We start from the raw sequence: 20591 nt of genomic DNA, 5'->3' as shown, positions 1-20591 counted from the left end.
AGCGCGTCCAGCAGCGGGGCCATGCTGAGTAGCGTTGTCTTGGGACAGCCGTTCACCTCATAGCACGCGAACACGGCGATGTAGTGCTCAGATGTGTGTGCCACCCGTCGAGCATGGTGCCGAAGCGTGCTGGGAGCTCCGACGCAATCGAACGCTCGACGGCGACGACAACCCCGTCCATGCCAGCCCGCAGCGTTTCCTCCGAGATGGGGTCCAGGCTGGAGTAGCTGAATAACATCCATAAAGTAAAGTTGTTAGTTTCCGTAGAAATGTAAACACAATGACATTATGCATACACGTACCGCCGAGCTTCTCGGCTCTCACAAAAAGAGAGTGGCAGGTTGCACATGACAATCCAAACCATCCAGCCGTGGAGGTTGAGCGCCGAGTGGCGGACGAAGTTCACGAGGGAGCCTGTCTCCGCCGTCGTAGCGTCGAGCATGACGGTCTCGTAGTCAGGGTGCTCCCGCCTGATATGTTGCATCAGGTTGGAGTACCCGTTCCTATGGGTTTGCTTCCGAACCGTGCCGCAACGGCAACGGAAATACTCGAGAATCACCTCGTCGTTCTCGTCGCGACACGGGCGGAAGTAAAACCCCGAGACTTGGGAGTTCGTGTAGGTAGGGCGAGGGGGGCGGATAGCGCGAACCATGCTGGATGAGGTCTTGGAGGCTTGAGAAGTGAAAATTGAAGAGTGAGCGCTGCCAAATGAGCTACAACTAGCAACACAGACAACCAGTGATTCCAGTTCTTCTGAACGACTGGAAGCGAGAAGATGGCTGGTAAAACGCTAACATTATTATATAAAGGTAACTGTCATAAATTATGTAATATCACAAAGCACATCAATAAATTATCACGGTAGATGGCTGAACCCGCCGAAATGCGTAATTTATTGTTATTTTCTGAAATAATGTTATTGACAATGCTATTTTCGGAGGCCCTGCTGTCGACGCGTCTCCGCCCAATTAAAAACTGTGTTCAAGAGCAGCGATTGGGACTCGAGGCGAATAGTACTTACATTCAGCCACGCAGCTCGTCACTTGCTGAGCACAGATTCCGTTGATGGCTTGCCGCTCGCAGAAGCGCCATGACGTCGAGGCCAGCCACAGCTACTTGCACCATGCTCCTCATCTCACGCGATAGAAGGCATACCATGCCCAGCCGGCCTTGAGGGACAGCATTTTCAAGTGCCTTAAAGATATCTTGGGGTGAAATGACGTAAAGTTCGCCACAGTTATCCCACAAAACCTTGACCACCTCTAGCTGGCCCTCCAGAACATCGCACGTCCACCTTAGCTCGAGCCTTCAGCTGCTGGCGCACCTCCAACGGCAAAAATGTCGCCACTTGCATACAAAAGCTCAACGACGTCCCGCTGTCCACTCGAAGCTGCTTTCTTTAGGACAAGATCAATATCATGAGGTCGACACTTTCCGTGCATGAGCTTCACTAGACCCCACTGATCGGTCTCAGCGGCTTTCACTAGCGCGTCCCCAACAGCAAACTCTCCGGCGTTGACATACAATACTTCGACCAAATCCCATCGAGACTGCTCAGCCGCCTTCTTCAACGCGCCGTCAACACAGTCAGTACTGCAAGCTCCGTGCACGAGCCTCACCATGTCCCAAAGCTCATTCTCCACGGCAAAGCCCAGCACGAGGTCAACGTCATCCCGCGGACTCTTTTGGTAGAGAAGCTTCACCATTTCAAGCTCGTCGCCTGCTGCCGCGTATTTCAAAGCATCTCCAACGTCGCTGCAGCCTTCCTCGCACCTCTCACACAGAACTTCCACCACGTCCCATCGGCAGCATGAAGCCGCCGTCCGCAACGCCCTACTGACGCAACGAGGACTGCACCGATCGTACACAAGTTTGACGATATCCCAGAAGCCGTACGCAGCCGCCGTATCCAGCGTGGGCTCAACGTCGTACGCCTCGCACTTCGTGTAAAGAAGCTCAACGAAATCGAGTCGATTTGCCGCCGTTGCCTCGCGAAGTGCCGCCCCAGCACTATCCGCCATGTCCTCCGCCTCGACATAGAGCGCCGCGATGTCCAGTCGATCGTCATGCACTGTTCTCTCCAGCGCCAAGCTCCCGATGTCGTCGACGCTCATCGACGCACCTTGGCCGACGCCCCAGAGTAACTCCACAACGTCGTAGGCGTCGCAATCTATCGCCTCCGTCAGCGCATCTCGAACGTCAGACTGTTTGCACTTCGCAGCTAACTCTTCCACTCGGTCAGAGTCATTATCGACGGCTTTTGTCTCCAACACTGAGCCGAACGCGTTCAAGCGAGTGTCGTTGTCGCAAATACTCGTTAAATACGCCTCCACCTCCCGCTGGTCAGCGATTACAGCAGCCGTAAGCGCTCGCTCGTCCCCCACACCAGAGAACGCATCCATCACCCACTGCACAGCAGCCAGTCGTCCAGTAGCAGCAGCCAGAGCTGCAATGCCTTCGACATCCTCAGCATTTGGCTCGAACTCAGATTTCAGCCATTCGAGGACCCCCAACTGTCCGCTGCAAGCCGCCCCCTTGAATGCCTGCACACCCCACGTCGACTTCTTGAGCTCATCATCACTTAGTTGTGAATAAATCCACTGGACGACGTGCAGGTGGCCTTCAGCTGCTGCCATGGCGATTGCCTGGAAAGTACTCGGAATAACATCGAAATACTCGCGAACCAGCTCCAGTCGCCCACTGCCAGCGACGTCGTCGAGAGAAGACGGCATGGCGAACAGATTCACGGCGTCGCATACTTGCGGTAGCGCCTGGATACGCCCAGGGAGCGCCTTTGAGACGCCCTGGAGATAATGCGACGACGGCGTCATGAATCACGACAATCGCCGAATGATCTGCACATCAATAGTGAGCTTTCATTCCCTATACAAACTTCAAGAAGCAGGGGGGGGTCCCCATATCATTACTCTACCCGGTAGAGTGTTCAACCAGTTGTAGTTAATTAAACCCCTAAGCTAGGTTTCCAGCACTTAGGCCCGTTCTAATGTTCCCGGGACGAGTCCCGGGGATTTCGTCCCAAAGTCCCAACATAAGAACCAAAACTTAGGATATTTATGTCAGCCACACAACCTCTAAAATATTATGTAACCTCCAATTATTATTAATAATTTCAAGGCATGTGAGCGCCAGTGAATTTGGCGCCACCGCTAGTGCTTTGCCGCCAAGTACTCCATTCACAAAATAACGATTGAAGGCACAATGGCGCTGCAGCTAAAGCGTTAAAATGACAGACAAGGAGACGGAATTGGTAAGTGTATGGGCGTTGGTGCATACGAATACGTTGAATGAGCGCAGTGAGAAGCACAGCGGCCCACGTGCCTGAGGCTGGCACGGAAGTAGCTGGCCTTATTTTGGGCCGTGGGCGTAGCTTTCAGTCGCCTACACTCGCTCCGTAGCGCTTTGGCGCCCCACCCCATGTACTCTTCCATTGCCCGCTCAATGCGGTCGAGCTCCTCCATCTTCGTCGCCATGCTCGCTAGAGCGCGCTGTGCACACCAACCGTCCCAGCTCCCGGCGGCGCGAAAAAAACTTGGAGCGGGATGAGAGAATCTATATATCGCGAGCGAAGCGAATACGGTAGCGGGGGCGCCGAAGGGGCGCCCAGCCAAGCGCAGCGCGGCTGGTCCGTTTAAAAAACGCGTCATCCCTCCCAGTCACTATAGTAAAGCCAAGTCAAAAAGATTTGTAGGATTTGTTGTGTGTTTTCACTGCATGTACGTGTGATTTGACGGTTCTGTCCCAAAACCACCTGGCGAGTGCAGTGCTCGGCTCGCTGGAATGCTCGTCACTGGGCCCACCTCCGCATATACCGCGCGGCCCTGGTTCGCGGGCTCCCCGCGCGGGTTTGCTGCGGCTACGCTCCTCGCCTCCGTTGGCTGGGCGCTATCGCATCCCCAACACTTTTTGTCCATCTAGGACCAAAACTCACTTAAGTACGCCGTATTTAGCAGGGTTTGTCCTAAAACCAGCAAAAAGGACCAAAAGTGACTTGGGGGTTGTATGTAAGGAAATAAGATCCAGGTAAGTACGAGGGTGTCATGTATAACAAAGACAACAACTGTTCGAGTGGTGTAACGGCTGAAGCCCTATACTGAACTCAAGTCATTTAAAGGAATTTGTCCTAGAATCCAGGACAAAAATGAAATGTAATATGTTATTAATAACACCTTTCAACTGTAGCTTTTGCCGTAATGGACAATGGTGGACACAACGCATAACAAAAGATTAAAAGAGGGAATCAAAAGCTTTTTCTCCGTACCAATAAGATGACTTATCTTTCAAAAACAACGCCAGTGTAAGCTTCTAACTTTTGGTCCTTGTTTTTGTCCTTGATTTGGCGGGTGTTGAGGTTATGATGTCGCCCACCCTTTGTGTGTTTTCACTGGAATGGAAGTGTGTTCTTACTATTTTGTCCGGTTTTGGGACGGTGTCCACTCCTATGCACTAACCCATCAGCCTATAGAAATACAGAATGACGTCCCGGGAGTCCCGGGACGTCATTCTCCCGGGCCGGGACGTGGGACTGGGAAAATAAGAACGAGCCTCAGCCTTGTAGCCACTTTGGAAAAGTGCAGGTTGCCACGAATTCCCATCCACTGGCGAGGATCAGCTCGGCGATGAACAGTAGCAGTAGTTTCCAGCGGAAGGAGGCGGCGATCGGCATGACCTGGAACGTATCGTTGATCACCCCCGACGTGTCCAGCAGGAACCAAAGGTTCACGCCCAGTGTCAGTATCACGAGCGTGGTGAAGATTTTGTTGGTGTAGAACGGCAGTCGGAAGGGGTCTTTCATGATGTTAAAGGCGATCGCCACCACGATGTAGGACAAGTGCACGAACAGCCACGTCGTCGTGTCCTCGTACGAGTACTCGAGCGCCTCCATGTCGTAGCCCTTAAACACTTCACAACTCGAAGAGACAGTGGCGTTGCTTGGAGCATTCACGTAGGCCAAGGCGTCCTTAACGGAGCAGAACCAACTGTCCTCGTGGTGCAGCACCGCTAACGCAGCGGCAAAGCCTGCGATGAAGATGGCAACTTGACCCACTATCGACGCCACGATGCTCAACGAGAAGAGCGTGTTGGGCGGCTTCTCAGGCGAGAGTGTGTACGTGGGTCCGGTGTACAGCATCGCTATGGACAGACCGAGCACGATGGCCATGTCGTCCCAGACGTACTGGTTGTTGGTCAGCAGCACTTCGGTATCCGCTTCAGAGCCCACGTGCGCTAGCACAATGACCATACTCAGCTGGATGATCGGGTAGAGACACATGAACTTGAAGCTCTGGAACGACGTGGTTAGCGCGCATCGACCTTCGCGCAGGAGCACAGGAACGTCCAGAATCGCCTTGGCCTTGCTGGTGAACGGCGCGACAATCGACGCCTCCGCACTCGACAACGCAAGCCCCACATGCGCAGCCTTCAACGCGCCACAGTCGTTGGTGCCGTCGCCGCACATCCCGACTATCAGACCCATTTCAATGAGCTGTTCAACGATCCACGTCTTCTGTTGAGGCCGCACTCGAGCAAAAATGGGCGTCTGCTTGATGATCCGCTGGATGGTGTCGTCGCCGCAGTCGTTCCGGATCTTTTCCAGTGCTGCACCGGTGATGGCGAGGTCGTACTCCGCCATGACTGCGTCGATGTTGCTGGTGTTGAAGCCCTCCCATTGTGCAGATGTCGACGTCTTGATCGCATCCGCTGACATGAAGACTGTACCCCCCACCGTCGCGTCCACATCCACCACCGCGATCTTGGGCTTCAAAGCCATCTCCAACTCTCGACAAACGTGGACGGCAGTGAGCGCGTTGTCGCCTGTGATAATACGGACGTCAATCTTCGCCCCCCCTAGTTCATCCAACATGCCTTTCGTCTCGGGTTTCAGCTCGTTCTTGAAGATCGCCACTCCCTCGAATTCAACGTTACACTCCACCTCTTCCTGGTTGATGCTGTCAATAGTAGAGCTACTTGAAGGTAGCTCCTTCATGCCGAATCCGATGCAGTAGTAGCCGTCGGCTGAATATGAATGCACTTTTTGCTGTAGATCTGAAGGCGTAGCGACTGAAATGGCGCTCACTGCTTCCAGTGACCCCTTCACGACCACATAGCGCTTCTTGGTGTCCACGTCTTCGATGATAGTGCTGGAGCGCTGGTGTGCAGCGTCGAAAGCGAACCGCTTCAGGACGCCGTACTTCTTCGACTCATCCTCGGTGGACGTCACCATGACGAGAAATCCGCCCTTGCCTTTGTCGCTGAGATATTCCATGCTGTAGTGTGACGCGTTGAACATGGCGAGCTCTAACGGATAACCTTGCAACTCGCCTTCGTGTGTGGACAAGCTGTGGCACGTAGCCATCACGAGTTTAACTTGGGGAGGAATAGAAAGTGTGGGTATCCCAGCGGCTTCGGGGTCGTCAACACCAACAAAACTCAAATGCTCTTGAGTCAGCGTCCCCGTCTTGTCGAAGCAGTAGCACGTCACTTGGCCACACGAGTTCACTCGACGCGAATCGATGCAGAAAACGCCGCGCTTCTGCAGCCTTTGCATGGCGAACCCGATACCAGAGGAGAGAACGAGCGGCAGCGCGGGGGGCACGGCGATCGTGATGAGGTCCAGCGAGTGCAGCATCGTGTCGAAGAACGGCGTGTTGGTGCCCGCTCCATCAACCACGCGCTTGATGAACGCAGCAATGGCAATGGACCACAGAACCACGAGATAGCGGTAGCTGTCCCGCTCAAACTCGAAGGAGATCGGCTTGGGGAAGAGAATGCTGCGGAACAACTCGCCTCGACCGGTGGAGAAGCCCGTACTCAGAACTACACCCCGACACTTATCACTTCCTTCTCGTACTCGAGTGATAATTGACCCAGCGTGGAGACACGAGGCCTTGAACTGCGCTCGAGCCAAAGCTTCCGTGACTAGACCCGTTCCTACGGCTGGTTCCTTGTTTACAGGCAGCGCTTCACCAGTGAGAGAAGCCTCGTCAGCCACGCACAAGCCTGAGAGGAGGAGGATGTCTGCGCATACGGGACCTTCGTTCACCTCGACAATGTCGCCAGGGACGAGTTCGGACTCATGAACCTCAGCTCTCACTCCACTACGCACTACGGGGATCCTGTGGTCGCTACGCACGAGACTCCGCAGTCGGTTGCTGTTGGACACTTCGACGTAGATCTCGTTCGTGATGGAGAGCGCGGACAGGCAGATGATGATGATCGCGTAGACCGTGTACTCTTCAATGAACCAAATGACGGCGCTGATGACCTGGAAGATGTAGAACGGAGCCACGAGCTTGCGGAACAGCAGCACGGGGATCCGCGGCTTCTCGATCAGCACCTTGTTGGCCCCAAAGCGCTCGACTCTCGAGCTCACTTCCAGGGTAGAGAGCCCAGTGTCGAGACGCGCGGTCATAGACCCAAGGTCCTCGCGGATTGTCGCCAAGTATCGTCGGAACTCGCCGTGTTCGAGGCTGAAGACGTAGCGATGCTTCTTGAACTCGAACCAGATCCACGGGGTCTTGGTGGAATTGTCGGTCGATCGGTGTACGGAACACTCGAGCCATTGAGCGTGGAGCCCCTTGCCGTACACGAGCACCAGCACGCAGTCGGCGTCCTCAGCGGATGAGAGAGGCAGCTGGGTTCGAGCCAGGAACGTGAACACGTGCGGGTACCAGACCGAAAGGATGAAGAGCATGCCGCCTGACGCCACACCGAGCACCAAGTAGAGCACCAAGTGCAGGTACGAGAACGCGAAGGGGATCATCCGCAGAGGCTCATTGGGGGCGTGGACAACCACCTGATCATGTTGGTCGTCGGGCTTGTTGACAGGCACCAGCAGGTGCTCCTGCAAGCCCTGCATGGCTCTAGCTCGTCCGTTGAAGAACCAAAGACGCTTTGGGTCGGTTGTGGCGACGTTTTAGGAGAATAAACCGCCTCAGCTCTGAATGCGCTACTGTGGTCTTCATTCATAGTTGATAGATAGCCATGCATGCTACGTGAATAGCACTGCCCAATTGTGGAGTAGTTTCAGACTTGAATCCACAACGGACGCAGGAACCACAACGGACGCACGCGAAGCTGCATTCAATACACTATCGTTTTTGCATTCAACAGCACAAAATACCACACCAAGATGCATGGTGTTGCACGACAAGGATAGCTTTGTCGGCATCTCCTCTTGAGATGCCACAGGGGACTTGTGCATGGAGACAGATAATTGTTTAAGGCGGTGCGATTCGTTCAAGTCGTCTCGGTCCAGCCATCTGTAGAGACCGGATCCATGCAACATCGCGTACGTACGCCACGCTAGTGCTCCAGATGCTGCACAACTCAGAAGCATGCACGAGGGTGACTCAAAAGCTGCATCAATAGCTACACTGTAGTTACCCAGCCCGGGGCGATATCGAACAATGAACTTTTTTGTTTTCGTGACCGGCTCGGATCAACTCGCTGCTGTCCGATGGTCAGAAAATAGTCAATGAATCCATTTGAGTTTTCCGCAGTGGTCAGCTCCCCACGCTCTCTCCAAGGGTAGTATGAAGCACTTCTGGAGACTACCAGGGGCCCACACTAGTCGAAGCGGTTGCCGCCACAGTCTCGCTCGCTACGACAGGCACAGTCGCATCAGGCCATCTGTGACCGAGGCACATGCGGGCGGCTAGCAAGAGGCGTAAGGCTCCAGCCGGCGAAACGTTCTTGCCACATTGACGCCCTCGGAGATCCACCACGAGGTGAGGGTGCGGCGCCCCAGCTGTCAAGGCACTGATATCGCCGGGGGTTAGTCGCAGCTCTCAGCTTTAGCTCAGCTCAGAGCTCGCACACTTTACGATTTCGCTCGAGATACACCCAAGGAAAATGCCGCATTGGGGCCTTATTATCGGGCTATTGGTGCAGCTTTACGCTGTAAGTTGCCAAGGAGCTTCGTCCACGGACACAACACTGAGCGCGTGCGACTACGCGGCGGAGAATCTCTACGTCGTGAACTCATCGGCGGCTCCTGGGGCGCTGTTCCCTACTGGATACGTGGAGTGTGTGAACGCTACGGGGAGTGACCAAGACCTTTGTGCAGTGTGTTCATGCCGAGAGAAGAAGGTGACGTCTGTGGCGGGTGTGACGGTGGCCTGGGTCGTCTGCGTCGGATCGGGAGAGGCCACGACGTGTGCAAGCAGCGCAGGATCCGAGCAAGAGTTCTGCGGCAGTTCGTACTCGCAAGACAGCTCGAGTTCATCGTCCGCGGGGCGTAGCGTCAATGTCGGCGACTCCTCTTCCAGTTCAAACTCTGACGTTGGTGATGCAGGAGTCAGACCGTCATCGAGGTCATTCAGCTCCAGTTCAAGTGCTGATGCCAGCGTCGACGTCGGCAGCAGCAGTAGCTTCGACACGGCCTCCAGCTCCGTTGAGGCAAGCTTCAGCTCCGACGAGGAGGGCATCACTTTGACCCCGACCGAGAGCCTCACACTCTCCCCAGAGGAGTCTCACTCCGAGGCGACGAACGAGGACAACGTGATCACCAACATAGCAGGAACGACGGATCCCTCGCAAACTAGCGCTGCTACTGCCTCTCAAGAAGAAAACATCATCCGACCGTCAAACAGTCATGGCTCCACTCAGCTCGAGACCAACACGGGCACATCGGCCAGCTCGGGCTGGTCTGGCAAGCGGTTGGCGGTGATCGTCTCCGTCATGTGCGGTGTTGCGGCTATAGCAGCGATCGCAGTGTTCGTGGCTGTACGCAATGATCGAGCCAGGAAGAGGAAGAAGCTCGGCACCCCCTCCGGGGAATTCACGGACGACGGATCCTCCGTAGCGACGCCAGTGACGTCGAGACTCGATGGAAGGTACCGTCGTCACGGCCACAGCCGACACTACGGAGGCTCCAGTGCAAGGTTCGACTCGAGTGACAACACGCCGCTGGCTTCGATCGTCGTGCTCGACGAGGACGACGACTTCGACGCTCCAGCTTCGAGGACCCAGTACCGGTCGCGTGAAGCTCGAGGACGGAAGATGTCCGGTGCCTACGTGCGTTCTGAGAGCGCCAAGGCTGGAGATAGCAGCGTGAGGTTCGACAACTCTCAGTCGAGTGCTGCAGTCGCGGCTCCTGCCGTGTTCAATGCGTCTCACGGTCCGTCGGTGTCCGAGCTGCGTTCGCCCAGTCACAACCCGATCTTCGACACCTCCAACACCCAAGTGAGCTTCTCGTCCAGCATGAGCTCCCAGTACGACAGTCCGCCGAGTCCGCGCGTGTACGAGTCGGAGGACATCGAGAGCGACTCCTACCGACTGGTGTCTGCGACGTACAGCGATTCTTCTGTACGAGACTCGGACGCCTCGACGATCCCCCGAGAGCGCTACACGACGAATGACATTGCCGAGGAGGAAGACGCCGCGCTCAACACGGTCGTGAGCTTCGCCTCGAGCTTCTCCAGCCTCAACAGCACCGAGTACGAACTGCGCAGCACAGAGGCCAGCGAGTTCATGCACGACTCGGAACTCCCCTCCAGATCGGCGCTGTCGCTTGACGTGGGCTCCATGTATTGAGAGATCCATCAACCCTTCGTAGTCTACTGGTAGTTTACTGTCCCTGTCCTAAAAGTACCATAAGAATGTACATCGTGGTTGTATCTAGCTCGTTAGTCCAATGCACATTGCTCTGGTATTGGTCGACTAGCGCTAATCGACTTGAATGCATCGTCCAGAGAGGAAGTGGATACATAAAGTTCAGCACTTCAACATGTACTACGCTTCCGTCGACTCCCCCCCCCCTTCATATTCGAAACCGCGGCTGTTCGCCCTCGTCATGACCAACAAGTGGAGGGGCCCTCCTCACAAGCCTGGGCGCTGGCGCTCTCGCCAGCTATGGCTGCATCGCCTGCCGGCGCTGCTGCTGACCCTGGGACTCTTCATGCTGCTGTCGCTGATGCTGTCGCTGCCTCACTCCACCACATTGCGACGTCACGGACCCGAGGCCGACTTCATCGAACCCTTAACCAGCCACGACTGGCAGGTGTCGGACGAGGATCTGCTGCACTTGAGCCTGCTGCACGAGTCCTGCGTGACGGACACGAACGCGGTGCTGCCGTGGCAGTACGGGGCTCCAGGCCACCAGGGGCCAATCGGCATAGCCACCAACCCCCACGAAGTGATCCACCAAGACGACCCCGACCTGCTGCACAAGCTGCAGCAATGCCCCGACGTGGACATTTTCCTGCCTGTTGGCCTGCACGGCAACGGATACTGCGAGGACGCAGTCGCCTACGCCAAGTGTGAGCTCTCTAGTATAGTTGATGGTGTGGTATAGTATTGTTCTAACCGAGTGCTTCTTCTGTATTCATGCCAGACCTCAAGTCTCGGCTGCTGCCTGTGTGGGCTCTCGAGGTGAAGCTGTTCGACCCGGAGGTGGGGCGCGAGGTGGACTACTACGACCTGTGCCCCAGGACGCCCGTGATCTTCTTCCAGCACTACTGGGACGGCGTGCCGTCCTCCCCTCGCTGGCCGGAGAACAAACCCATCTACCTCATGCCCAACATCGAGATGGTCGAGCTCACGCCCGAGCACTACTGGAGGGTGGACGTCGTGCTGTGCAAGACCAAAGTATGCTACGACCGCGTCACGCGCTGGTTCGAGGAGGAAGGCAACCCCCGCAACGCTCAGGTGTTTTACACCAAACACACGTCCTCGGACCAAGCGCAGTTCGCGCGCAAGCGCCTGGCCGATGATTCTGTCGCGCCCAAGGACTTCTCGGACGTGAGGTTCATCCACACGGCCGGTACGAGTATCTGGAAGGGCACGAAGCAACTGCTGGACTGCTGGACGTCCACTCCAGGACTGCCGCCGCTGGATCTGTACGCGAACGAAGGCTCGTACAACTACCTGATGCAGGGGGCCTATGACAAGTGGGTCTGGTGGTACAGTCGGAGCACTGTGAACCTCCACTTCGGCATGATGGATCGACTCGCCTTCAGCAAACTCACGGCCGAAGCTGCGTTCCTCATGTGTCCGAGTCTGGCCGAAGGCTACGGCCACTACATCAATCAAGCGCGTGCTGCTGGCGCGGTTATCGTCACGACTGACGCTCCACCGATGAACGAGCTCATCGTTTCGAACGCGATGGGCGTTCTGATCCCGACGAAGATCGAGAAGGATGCTCGCAATGGGATGCTGGGCGGCAACTACTCGGACGCGCACGGATTGAAGAACGCCGACGGGCTCCTGGCTGCAGTCAAGGGGGAAGGCATTTGTGAATCTGTTAAGAAGTTCGTGGCTTCAACTACGACTGAGCAGCGCGCGGCCATGGGGGCGAACGCGCGTGAACAATACCACAAAGACACAAGGTTCTTTGCACAGGCGATGCAGGAATTGAGGGAGTTTGCGAGGAGAAGCTCGTAGCATACGACAATGAAGTTGTATGACAGCCGTTGAACTAATACATGACGTGGTCTTGGTACTTGGCATGAAGCGACGCGGGGATCTTCATCAGTGCCCGACCTTTGGTACCCCTCAATTCCTAGCACTCCCACGATGATGAAGAGTCTGCGCGAGCACCTGCTGGTCCCCATCGACGACCTGGCAGGTCAGCGCGCGCAGTTGGTGTACGCGCCCAATGAGCATCTTCGGATGATGCCCTTTGTGTACTCCCGCACACGCTTGATACTCTACTGCGCGCTCGCAGTGGCGTCTTGGGGCGTATTGATCATTATCTCTGTCTGGTACCCTCAAATTTTCACGCGCTTGGCTCGAGTTGCGCTGCCGCAGTCGGCTGTAAGTGAGGCGGACTACATGCTGGTTCATATCGACGGAGACGGACTGCAGGCTCGATGGGTCGAGTGCACCGTACACCACCCAGCTCCTAGTGACGACGACTATCGGACCAAGGTGCCGTGGGTCTGGTTCGAGTTCAAGAAGCAGCGGTACGTGTTCGACTACGAGCGGGGCGCGTTCCGCCGATACCTGGCCACGATTCGAGAGGATCTGGGCAAGTTGCAGCGTCGGGTCGATACTGGACTGGACGAACACGTTGTAAGGACCAGAAGCGAACTGTTTGGGCCGAACCGCATCGCCATCGACAAGCCCAGAGTCAGCGAGTTACTCTTCGTGAAGCTGGTGCATCCGTTCTACATTTTCCAGATATTCAGCATCGTGGTTTGGCTGCTCAAGGACTACACCAAGTATGCTATTGTGATATTGTCCATGTCTGCAGTCTCGCTGGCCTACGAGATCTACTCGGAGGTGTCCAACAGTATTCGACTGCGCAGTCTCGTGCATAGCGATAGACACTTTCAAGTTCTGCGAGGATCGATAATCTTTAGCGTCTACGAGAGTGAATTAGTTCCGGGCGACGTTGTCCTCGTGAGTGAAGGCCCAGTGTGCGCGGATACTTTACTGCTATCTGGCGGCTGTACTGCGGACGAGGCGGCTTTGACGGGGGAAGCGGTGCCTGTCAACAAGGAAGCGGCGACTGGAGCGGGGCAAATTACTGAAAATTCGGCTCGAGACAAGCACAAAGCGTCAGTTTTGCATGCCGGGTCTACTATCATCCGAGTTTTCGAGAGCGATGTAGAATGCAAGGGTGTGGTTATCAGTACGGGCTTCTCCACGGGCAAAGGGGAACTATTCCGCAGCATTTTGTTCCCCAAGCAGATCACTTTCGAGTTCGAGCGGGATAGTTATCGGTACTTGGCAATGCTTTGGGTTGTGGCTATCGTGGCGTTTGTCAAGCGGCTTGTGGATGGATTTCACGTCGGGAACTCGTTCAGCGAGACGTTCGTTGATTCCCTGGATCTCATAACCGTGGCTGTTCCCCCCGCGTTGCCCCTCGTTCTCACCTCTGGAATCGGGTTTTCGATGCACCGACTGTACCGACGTGGTATCTTCTGTATTGACTCGCAGCGTGTGAACTCATGCGGGCAACTCTCCTGTTTCTGCTTTGATAAGACGGGAACGCTCACTAAGGAACATCTGAGCTTTGCTGGGGTGGCTATCATGGAGGAATTCTCATCTAGCGCTTCAACTACTGGGGCGAAATCCAGATTCACTTTGGGGATGGCGACGTGTCATGGCTTGTCGGAGTATGGGGGAGCGTTTCAAGGTTATTCCCTTGAGCTGGCGATGTTCAAGGCTTCCCACTACTCCATGGAGTTTTTCCCCACTCCTCCCAATGACAAGTACATTGCGATTGTGACAGCGCCGGATGGCACCAACTACGGGATCGTCAGTCGCTTTGCATTCGATGCCGCATGCCAGCGATCCAGCGCAGTCGTCGAAGAAATCAGCACTGGCAAACGATTCGTCGTTGTCAAGGGCTCCCCAGAGGCTGTGAGCGCCATCTCCACCGCAACACCACCTGATCTTAAAATCAAAGCTCTTGTGTACTCAATCGACGGCTTCTACTGCATTGGCTTCGGCGTCAAGGAGCTCACACCCGGCGCTCTGATCGATGTGAACAACCGTGATGAAGTAGAAAGCGCGGTAAAGTTCGAGGGTCTTGCCTTGTTCAAGAACGAGCTGAAGCCTGAATCCAAGAGCATGCTCAACGAGCTTTATGCTGCAGATATTGACGTCCGCGTTATCACTGGGGATAACGCCCTCACTGCTGTCCACGTGTGTCGCGAGCTGGAGATGAGGATGAAGAGTAAAATCGCTGTGGTAGACGTGGACGAGCATACTGGAGAGACTGCGTTCGTGTCGGTGGACGATGTGAAGAACTCGGACGTAGTGGAGTGGTCGGGCTTCAACAGCAGCAACATGGTCGCGGTGCTGGCGGAGTTCGACTTGGCCATCACTGGCGCTGCACTGGACAAGTTGCGCGACGACTACGGCGATGATACAGTGCGGCGCATTATTCAGCAGACGCCGGTGTTCGCGCGCGTGCGACCTCAGCAGAAGGCGTGGATCGTGGAGCAGCTCATCTCACTTGGCTTGGTCGTAGGAATGTGCGGCGACGGCACGAATGACTGCGGGGCGTTGAAGGCTGCGCATGTGGGGTTGGCTCTATCGAGCGCCGAGGCGTCGATCGTGGCGCCGTTCACGAGCAAGACCAAGGCCATCTCAGACGTGCCAGTGTTGATGCGCGAGGGTCGGTGTGCGTTAGCAACTTCCTTCCTAGGCTTCAAGTACATGGTGCTATACCCGATCATCCAGTTGGGTATGGCAAGTGTGCTGGCGCAGGTTGGCACTTGGGCTGGAGTCGACATGCAGCTCACGGATATGCAGTACTTTTGGGACGATCTGACCATGGTGCTAGCTCTCGCAATGTGCATGCTGTACACGGGCCCTTCGAAGGTGTTAACTCGGGCGAGGCCGCCTTCAACACTGTTCTCGCTTGAGATCGTCGCGTCTCTCTTGGGTCACATCGTGATTAATGCATTATTATTCGCGTTGGCATTAGTGTTGATGAGTCACGAGTCGAGCTGGTATTGCTCCATTGAGGACGCTTTGGAGTTTGTAAAGGGGGCGGGTGACAGAACGGCTTCGAACTGCGCGGTTTTCAGCAATCTTGACCTCGTAAACGTCAGATTCTCCTACGAAGGCACCGTCACGTGGTTGTTTGTGCATCTGCAGTACGTGGTTGCAGCCGCTTCCCTGAACGTGAACGACCCGTTCCGACTGCCGTTCTACACAAACTATCTGTTTGCAGTCCTGCTGGTTGAGGAGCTGGTGGTCAACTCGTGGTTTCTACTCGACAACTCCGACGCAGTCAACGAAACGTTTCAACTAATGTCGACCCCTACAGCGTTCCGCTGGAAGTTGTTTGGCTTGTTCATTGGAGAGTTTGTACTAAGTGTGTGTTGGGAGTTGGTGGCGACACGAGTGCTGCCAAAGTGGAGGCAGAGGGGAGCTGTTGTCCAGAAGGATAACTAACTAGCCGTCAGAACATCTAATACATTGAGAGACTGTACACTAATTTCAATAACACTTGAGCTTGCTAGAATTCTTCCTCCCGCAAGCTGTCACCACTGTCACTGTCACTGTCGCTGTCGTCGTCAAAGAGGACCGAGCTGCAGTCTTTAATCGTTTCGTCGTAGTAGTCCGAGTCCACCGAGAAGTAGGAGCCTCCAGACTTGTTGGTGTCTACGATGTCAGCGAGCGAGTTGGCCTTCCGTCGGCTCTCCAGCGCGCTGAGACCTCGTACTCGTCGAGGGGACGAGTCGTCGAGCATGCTGATGCCCCTCTCTCTTCGAGGAGACCAGTCATCCATAAAGCTCATAACGCGGTCCCGCCGTCGAGACGAGTCATCGAGCGAGTCCACCTCAAGGTCCTCCAAATGAAGAACTCCGTCCTCATCAATATCAGCGATATCGTCTGAGAGCGTCGACAACCGGCGAGGCCTCAGAACCAGCGCTCCACTTGGTAAGTATGAGCCTGCAGCAATGGAGAACCGCTCGCTTTCAGTCTCGCTGTCACTGCCCGGGCCAATAGACCAGCAAGTCTCGGAAAGGTCCCTCCAAGCATCGCCGTCCGTATGCCTCTCATCAAGAGGAAGTGGCGGTGCACTGGCAGCAGGAGCCACTGGAACTGTGACGATCGGACCAGTAGCTTGAGACTCGTTCGTCTGGTTTATCTCGCTGCTGCGTGAGCCTCGGAACGCTGCGAGACTCGGAAGTGACGAGCGCAGCCCGCCACGCATGAGGAACGAGGCTAAAAACACTGAGCGTCCACTGATGAGGCTGGTCGTTCGAGATGCTTGAGTCCCGCGCATGGGAGGCAGCGCTGCGGCGTTACCCGTAGTGTGAACTTCAGGGATATCGACAACGACGTGGTCCCCGGACGCGTCCTTCGTTGACGACCTTGGCAGCTTGAACGTCTCCATATAAGGAAGCTGGGGGGATGTCACGATCGTGGACACTCCACTTGATCCGAGTGCGTCTGAAGTAGTGTTTTCATGAGCTGTCGTTGAGTTCACTCTCTGGAAGGCGGAGGCGTTGCTGGAGGAGAACAACTTGGGCTCGTACCGTCGACGTCGGGATCGAATCACCAACAGGACCGCAACGAAGACGATCACCGAGGCCACGATGATCCCCACTAGCAGAGGTGTGCTCATACTAGAGGAGTCACTGTCGGTCCCTGTGGTAGGCGACCCTGCTAACGGTTGGTGCGTCTCCGAATCCGTAGCGCTAAAGCTGCCCGAGCCCAATATTGTGTCGCCGACGTCCATCTTCGCGGCTTCTACGGTGCCTGTGGAGGAGGAAGCTGAAGGGGTAGACGCCATCTTAGCAGACCAATTGCGTCTCGCTTCGACTGCGAATGGGGAAATGTGAAACTGGTAGACTCGGTACACACACGAACGGGAAAATTCCTCTCTGCTTGGTGCTGACCAGCGAAGCGCGTGAAGCTCCACAGAATGTCGAAAACTATCGAAACGGAAGCGATGACACAAATGCAGGTGGACGGCTCTAGGCGGAGGGTGGAAGTAGTGGAACCCACGACAACCCCGTTCGAGCCACACGCGGGAATGGCCTAACGCTTCGAGTCAGTGTGGCCTCGAGAGGACCCTCTTTTGAGTGCTTCCGTGTGCATGTACTTCTCTATTTTCTGCTGACTCCTTCCGACGTCAATTTACACACACGCGCAAAGATGAGAGTTTTGACTCCAAGTGTCGTGCCAATAGTGAGCATCGACGATGCGGACTCTTGCAACGGAGCCGTAGCCACAACTTGGACAGAAGAGCTCGTCATCACTAGCGCCAGGCACTCGATTAGGCGAGGATTGCATGATGCGGAAAGCCTCAAAGCTTATTCCAAGACCACGCCTGTCGTTCGATGAGTAACTTTGGATCCAACGGTGGAATTCGATGGTGGCTCCGTGTGTGTGGCCGATTCAGTCTGACTAGTAGAACGTCATAGTTCCTCATAGATGGATGACAGCACATTACTTTATTTACTTGGCCACCCCAACTGTTACAATATCCACTGATCTACTTGCAATGGGCGCGTCTGCGACTAGAACTCGCTCTCCTTGAAGACGTTTTTCGAGTCGGCGAAGTCCGAGTTCACGGAGAAGAAGGACGCGTCCGAGGCCGCAGTGCTGCGGAAGGCGTCCGACTGCTGCGTCGAGTGGCCCCAGTCCGAGTACGCGTCCTCGCTCCTGGCGTCATCGTCGTCATGGGGCGCCTCAATCACGGGGATGCGCGCCGTGTTGCTCGCCGCTGCGTGGTAGTAGCTGTCGTCGCTCACGCCTGACCACGCCATGGAGCTCACCTCGCTCACGAACGAGTCGTCGAAGCTGTTGGTGGCGTGGAAGTTCTTCTTGCCCTCGTACCTAGTCTCGTCATATCGACTCTCGTCATAGCGGCTTTCGTCGTATCGGCTATCGTCGAACTTGCTATCGCCGAACTTGCTTTCGCTGAATTTGCTCTCGTCGAACTTGCTTTCGTCAAACTTGCTCTCGTCAAAGTCGGGCTGGTAGTACGACGGGGGCGGTGGCCGGCGGTTCTGCTGCAGCGGGGTCGGACGGTTGCGTCCGGGCGCCACCACCGTCGTGGCCGACGACGCGACCGACGGCGCCAACGACCTGGCCGTCTTCGGAGACAGGATGTCATAGTCCATCGGCTCCGGGGTCTCGTCAATGGTGAACCCGGGGTGCTGCTTGGGTGTAGGACGCGCTGCGTTCGGGTTTGGCGCCGGGGCCCTTGCGTACTTCGGGAGCGGGTCGGCAACGGGCACCGGCTTAATGGGCTTCTGCGGTCGAGGCGGAGGGGGAGGCGGTGCCTCGAACGCTGCGAGATGAGCGAACTGAGCCACTCGGTCGTAGGTGTCGCGGCCGTACACGGTTCCTCCAGGAGGCTCAGGCGCATTTGGCCTGTTCGGCTTGGGAGACGCGATCTGCTTCGCGCGCTGCTGTTCACGCGGCGGCGTGCGCGTCGGCAGCTCGGCCTGGTACATACCGGCGTTTCCTGGGCCACGCGCGTCCGGGTTCCGACGGCCATGGGCCGAAGCTGGTTCGCGCTCCATCACCGGCACCGGGCCGTACGCGTCAGGGTCCCTGCGTCCACGTCCAGACTTGGGTTCGCGGTGCTGCTCGGGGCTTCGACGGCCTCGTGCTGAGACTGGTTCGGGGCGCTGCATTCCAGGCGCGGGCATCGACGCCATCAGGTCCTGGGGCTTCAGGCCGCGGCCCGACTTGGGCTCACGCTTCATGTCGATGGCAATCTGCAGGTCAAGCGGCTTCAGGCCACGGCCAGACTTGGGCTCACGGGGGCCGAAGTCAATCTCCCGTGCCCGCTCAGGTGCCGGCTCGCGGTTCATCGCGCGCGGCGTGTTACGGCCTCCACGCTGCGTGTTGGGGTTCCCTCGGCCGGAACGGGCCTCATCGCGCGCGCGTTGGCCGGCAGTTGGTGACTGCGCAGCGCGCGCCCGTCGATCGAACGCGGGGAAGGACGGCGTAGGCGACGACCTGCTCGAGACGTTGGTGGGCGACGTCGCGTCGAAGCGCGTGCCGTTCGTGCTGCGGTTCCGCCTCCCCTCGAGCTTCTTCTGCGGCGTCGAGCGTTTCATGCAGTACGCGCGCACGACCCAGGACACGAGCGCCACGAAGATAACCGCGACGATGATGATAATGACCATTACCGTCGTGCTCATGGAACTGGACGCGGCCGCGGCGCTCGCCACCTGAACGGCGTCGACGCTGCCGCTGGAACTGGAACCGGTCGTGGTGGTTGACGTCGACTGCACCGAGTTGCTCTCCGTCGTGGCCTTGGTGTTCGGGGCGGGCGTCACCGAGGTACCCCCCGACTCGTTCTGCGACTCCGTGGTGCTGGACGAGATCAATGAGGCGGAGGAGGAGCCTGAACCTGTGGCGCAAGTGATATAGTCGTCCCCGCTCGTGACGCAGTCCGCGCCCTTCTTGAGCACGACGCAGACGCCGAAGTATTTGGTCGTGCCGTTGACCGTCGCGCTGTTCGAGCTACGGCAGCTGCATCCGTTCTTCATGCACGTGTTGCCCATTTCCGAGCACAAGACGTAGCCCGCGGGCTCCTTCTTGTTGCCCGGGTCATTCAGGTACAGCGCCTGCACGTCCACGCCGCAGACGTCCTGGGTGGACATCGCTGCTGCTAGTACCTACCGGTCGATACAGTGTCTGAAGAGGAAGACAGTGTCAACTCGCCTGGACAAAGCGGCAATGAGGAGAGCAGGCCCTCCCCATCGATAGACGGTCGAGCAGAGACGGAGAGCAGGGCAGGGTCAGGGTGGGAAGATCGACGCCCGCCCCATACTCAAAGCAAGACACCGAGGCGCTTTTCCAACGCCGAGCTCCATGCAGAGCACGGCCAAAGCAGATCCGATGATAAAGCCCCAAAGGCATCTGACTCTCCATCGATTCCGGATGCGAAACCGAACCGCATCGCATCGCAGTTTTGTCGCGAGGGCTGCGGCGATCGGACAGCGAAACACAAGTGTCGGGGCTGCTGCTGCTGCGGGGGTCGTAACGCTAGGAGCTCCATATTGGGGCAGTGCATGTTGAGACTTTCGTTTTGGAGAACATGCCCTCATTCTATTTTTTGTTGTTTGAAAGTCACTCGCAACTATTATATTCAGTTTTGCCTCAAATTATTTGCAGGTGGATACATCTTTGGCTTGCGT

General features: G+C 56.4%; 10 protein-coding genes across 10 annotated transcripts; 4 read left to right on the top strand and 6 right to left on the bottom strand.

Annotated features, from left to right (window-relative positions):
* Positions 1-286: 286 nt before the first annotated feature.
* PHYSODRAFT_515130 (hypothetical protein) lies at positions 287-652 on the bottom strand (the record flags this gene model as incomplete). Its single annotated transcript, XM_009533654.1, has 1 exon — positions 287-652. The coding sequence occupies one exon, from the start codon at positions 650-652 to the stop codon at positions 287-289; it is 366 nt and encodes a 121-aa protein (XP_009531949.1).
* Positions 653-1295: 643 nt separating this feature from the next.
* PHYSODRAFT_336134 (hypothetical protein) lies at positions 1296-2831 on the bottom strand (the record flags this gene model as incomplete). Its single annotated transcript, XM_009533653.1, has 1 exon — positions 1296-2831. The coding sequence occupies one exon, from the start codon at positions 2829-2831 to the stop codon at positions 1296-1298; it is 1536 nt and encodes a 511-aa protein (XP_009531948.1).
* A 408-nt stretch (positions 2832-3239) lies between these two features.
* PHYSODRAFT_515439 (hypothetical protein) lies at positions 3240-3479 on the bottom strand (the record flags this gene model as incomplete). The annotated part of the gene is made up of 1 exon (XM_009533652.1): positions 3240-3479. One exon carries the CDS (start codon positions 3477-3479, stop codon positions 3240-3242), a length of 240 nt encoding a protein of 79 aa, XP_009531947.1.
* A 290-nt stretch (positions 3480-3769) lies between these two features.
* On the top strand, positions 3770-4045 carry PHYSODRAFT_515163 (hypothetical protein; the record flags this gene model as incomplete). The annotated part of the gene is made up of 1 exon (XM_009533651.1): positions 3770-4045. A coding segment is annotated over one exon (276 nt), but the record flags the coding sequence as incomplete, so codon positions are not given.
* A 651-nt stretch (positions 4046-4696) lies between these two features.
* On the bottom strand, positions 4697-7381 carry PHYSODRAFT_376404 (hypothetical protein; the record flags this gene model as incomplete). The annotated part of the gene is made up of 2 exons (XM_009533650.1): positions 4697-4912; positions 4964-7381. Coding segments are annotated over 2 exons (2634 nt in total), but the record flags the coding sequence as incomplete, so codon positions are not given.
* A 1490-nt stretch (positions 7382-8871) lies between these two features.
* PHYSODRAFT_250713 (hypothetical protein) lies at positions 8872-10554 on the top strand (the record flags this gene model as incomplete). The annotated part of the gene is made up of 1 exon (XM_009533649.1): positions 8872-10554. The coding sequence occupies one exon, from the start codon at positions 8872-8874 to the stop codon at positions 10552-10554; it is 1683 nt and encodes a 560-aa protein (XP_009531944.1).
* Positions 10555-10933: 379 nt separating this feature from the next.
* PHYSODRAFT_515956 (hypothetical protein) lies at positions 10934-12402 on the top strand (the record flags this gene model as incomplete). Its single annotated transcript, XM_009533648.1, has 2 exons — positions 10934-11279; positions 11354-12402. 2 exons carry the CDS (start codon positions 10934-10936, stop codon positions 12400-12402), a joined length of 1395 nt encoding a protein of 464 aa, XP_009531943.1.
* Positions 12403-12534: 132 nt separating this feature from the next.
* PHYSODRAFT_317129 (hypothetical protein) lies at positions 12535-15873 on the top strand (the record flags this gene model as incomplete). Its single annotated transcript, XM_009533647.1, has 1 exon — positions 12535-15873. One exon carries the CDS (start codon positions 12535-12537, stop codon positions 15871-15873), a length of 3339 nt encoding a protein of 1112 aa, XP_009531942.1.
* Positions 15874-15937: 64 nt separating this feature from the next.
* On the bottom strand, positions 15938-17221 carry PHYSODRAFT_317128 (hypothetical protein; the record flags this gene model as incomplete). Its single annotated transcript, XM_009533646.1, has 2 exons — positions 15938-16555; positions 16916-17221. 2 exons carry the CDS (start codon positions 17219-17221, stop codon positions 15938-15940), a joined length of 924 nt encoding a protein of 307 aa, XP_009531941.1.
* A 730-nt stretch (positions 17222-17951) lies between these two features.
* Positions 17952-18893, bottom strand: PHYSODRAFT_517998 (hypothetical protein; the record flags this gene model as incomplete). Its single annotated transcript, XM_009533645.1, has 2 exons — positions 17952-18270; positions 18424-18893. 2 exons carry the CDS (start codon positions 18891-18893, stop codon positions 17952-17954), a joined length of 789 nt encoding a protein of 262 aa, XP_009531940.1.
* Positions 18894-20591: the final 1698 nt, after the last annotated feature.

The sequence above is a fragment of the Phytophthora sojae genome, assembly GCF_000149755.1.
Source record: "Phytophthora sojae unplaced genomic scaffold PHYSOscaffold_7, whole genome shotgun sequence".
Lineage (NCBI taxonomy): Eukaryota > Oomycota > Peronosporomycetes > Peronosporales > Peronosporaceae > Phytophthora > Phytophthora sojae.
This window is presented reverse-complemented; position numbering and strand designations above follow the sequence as displayed.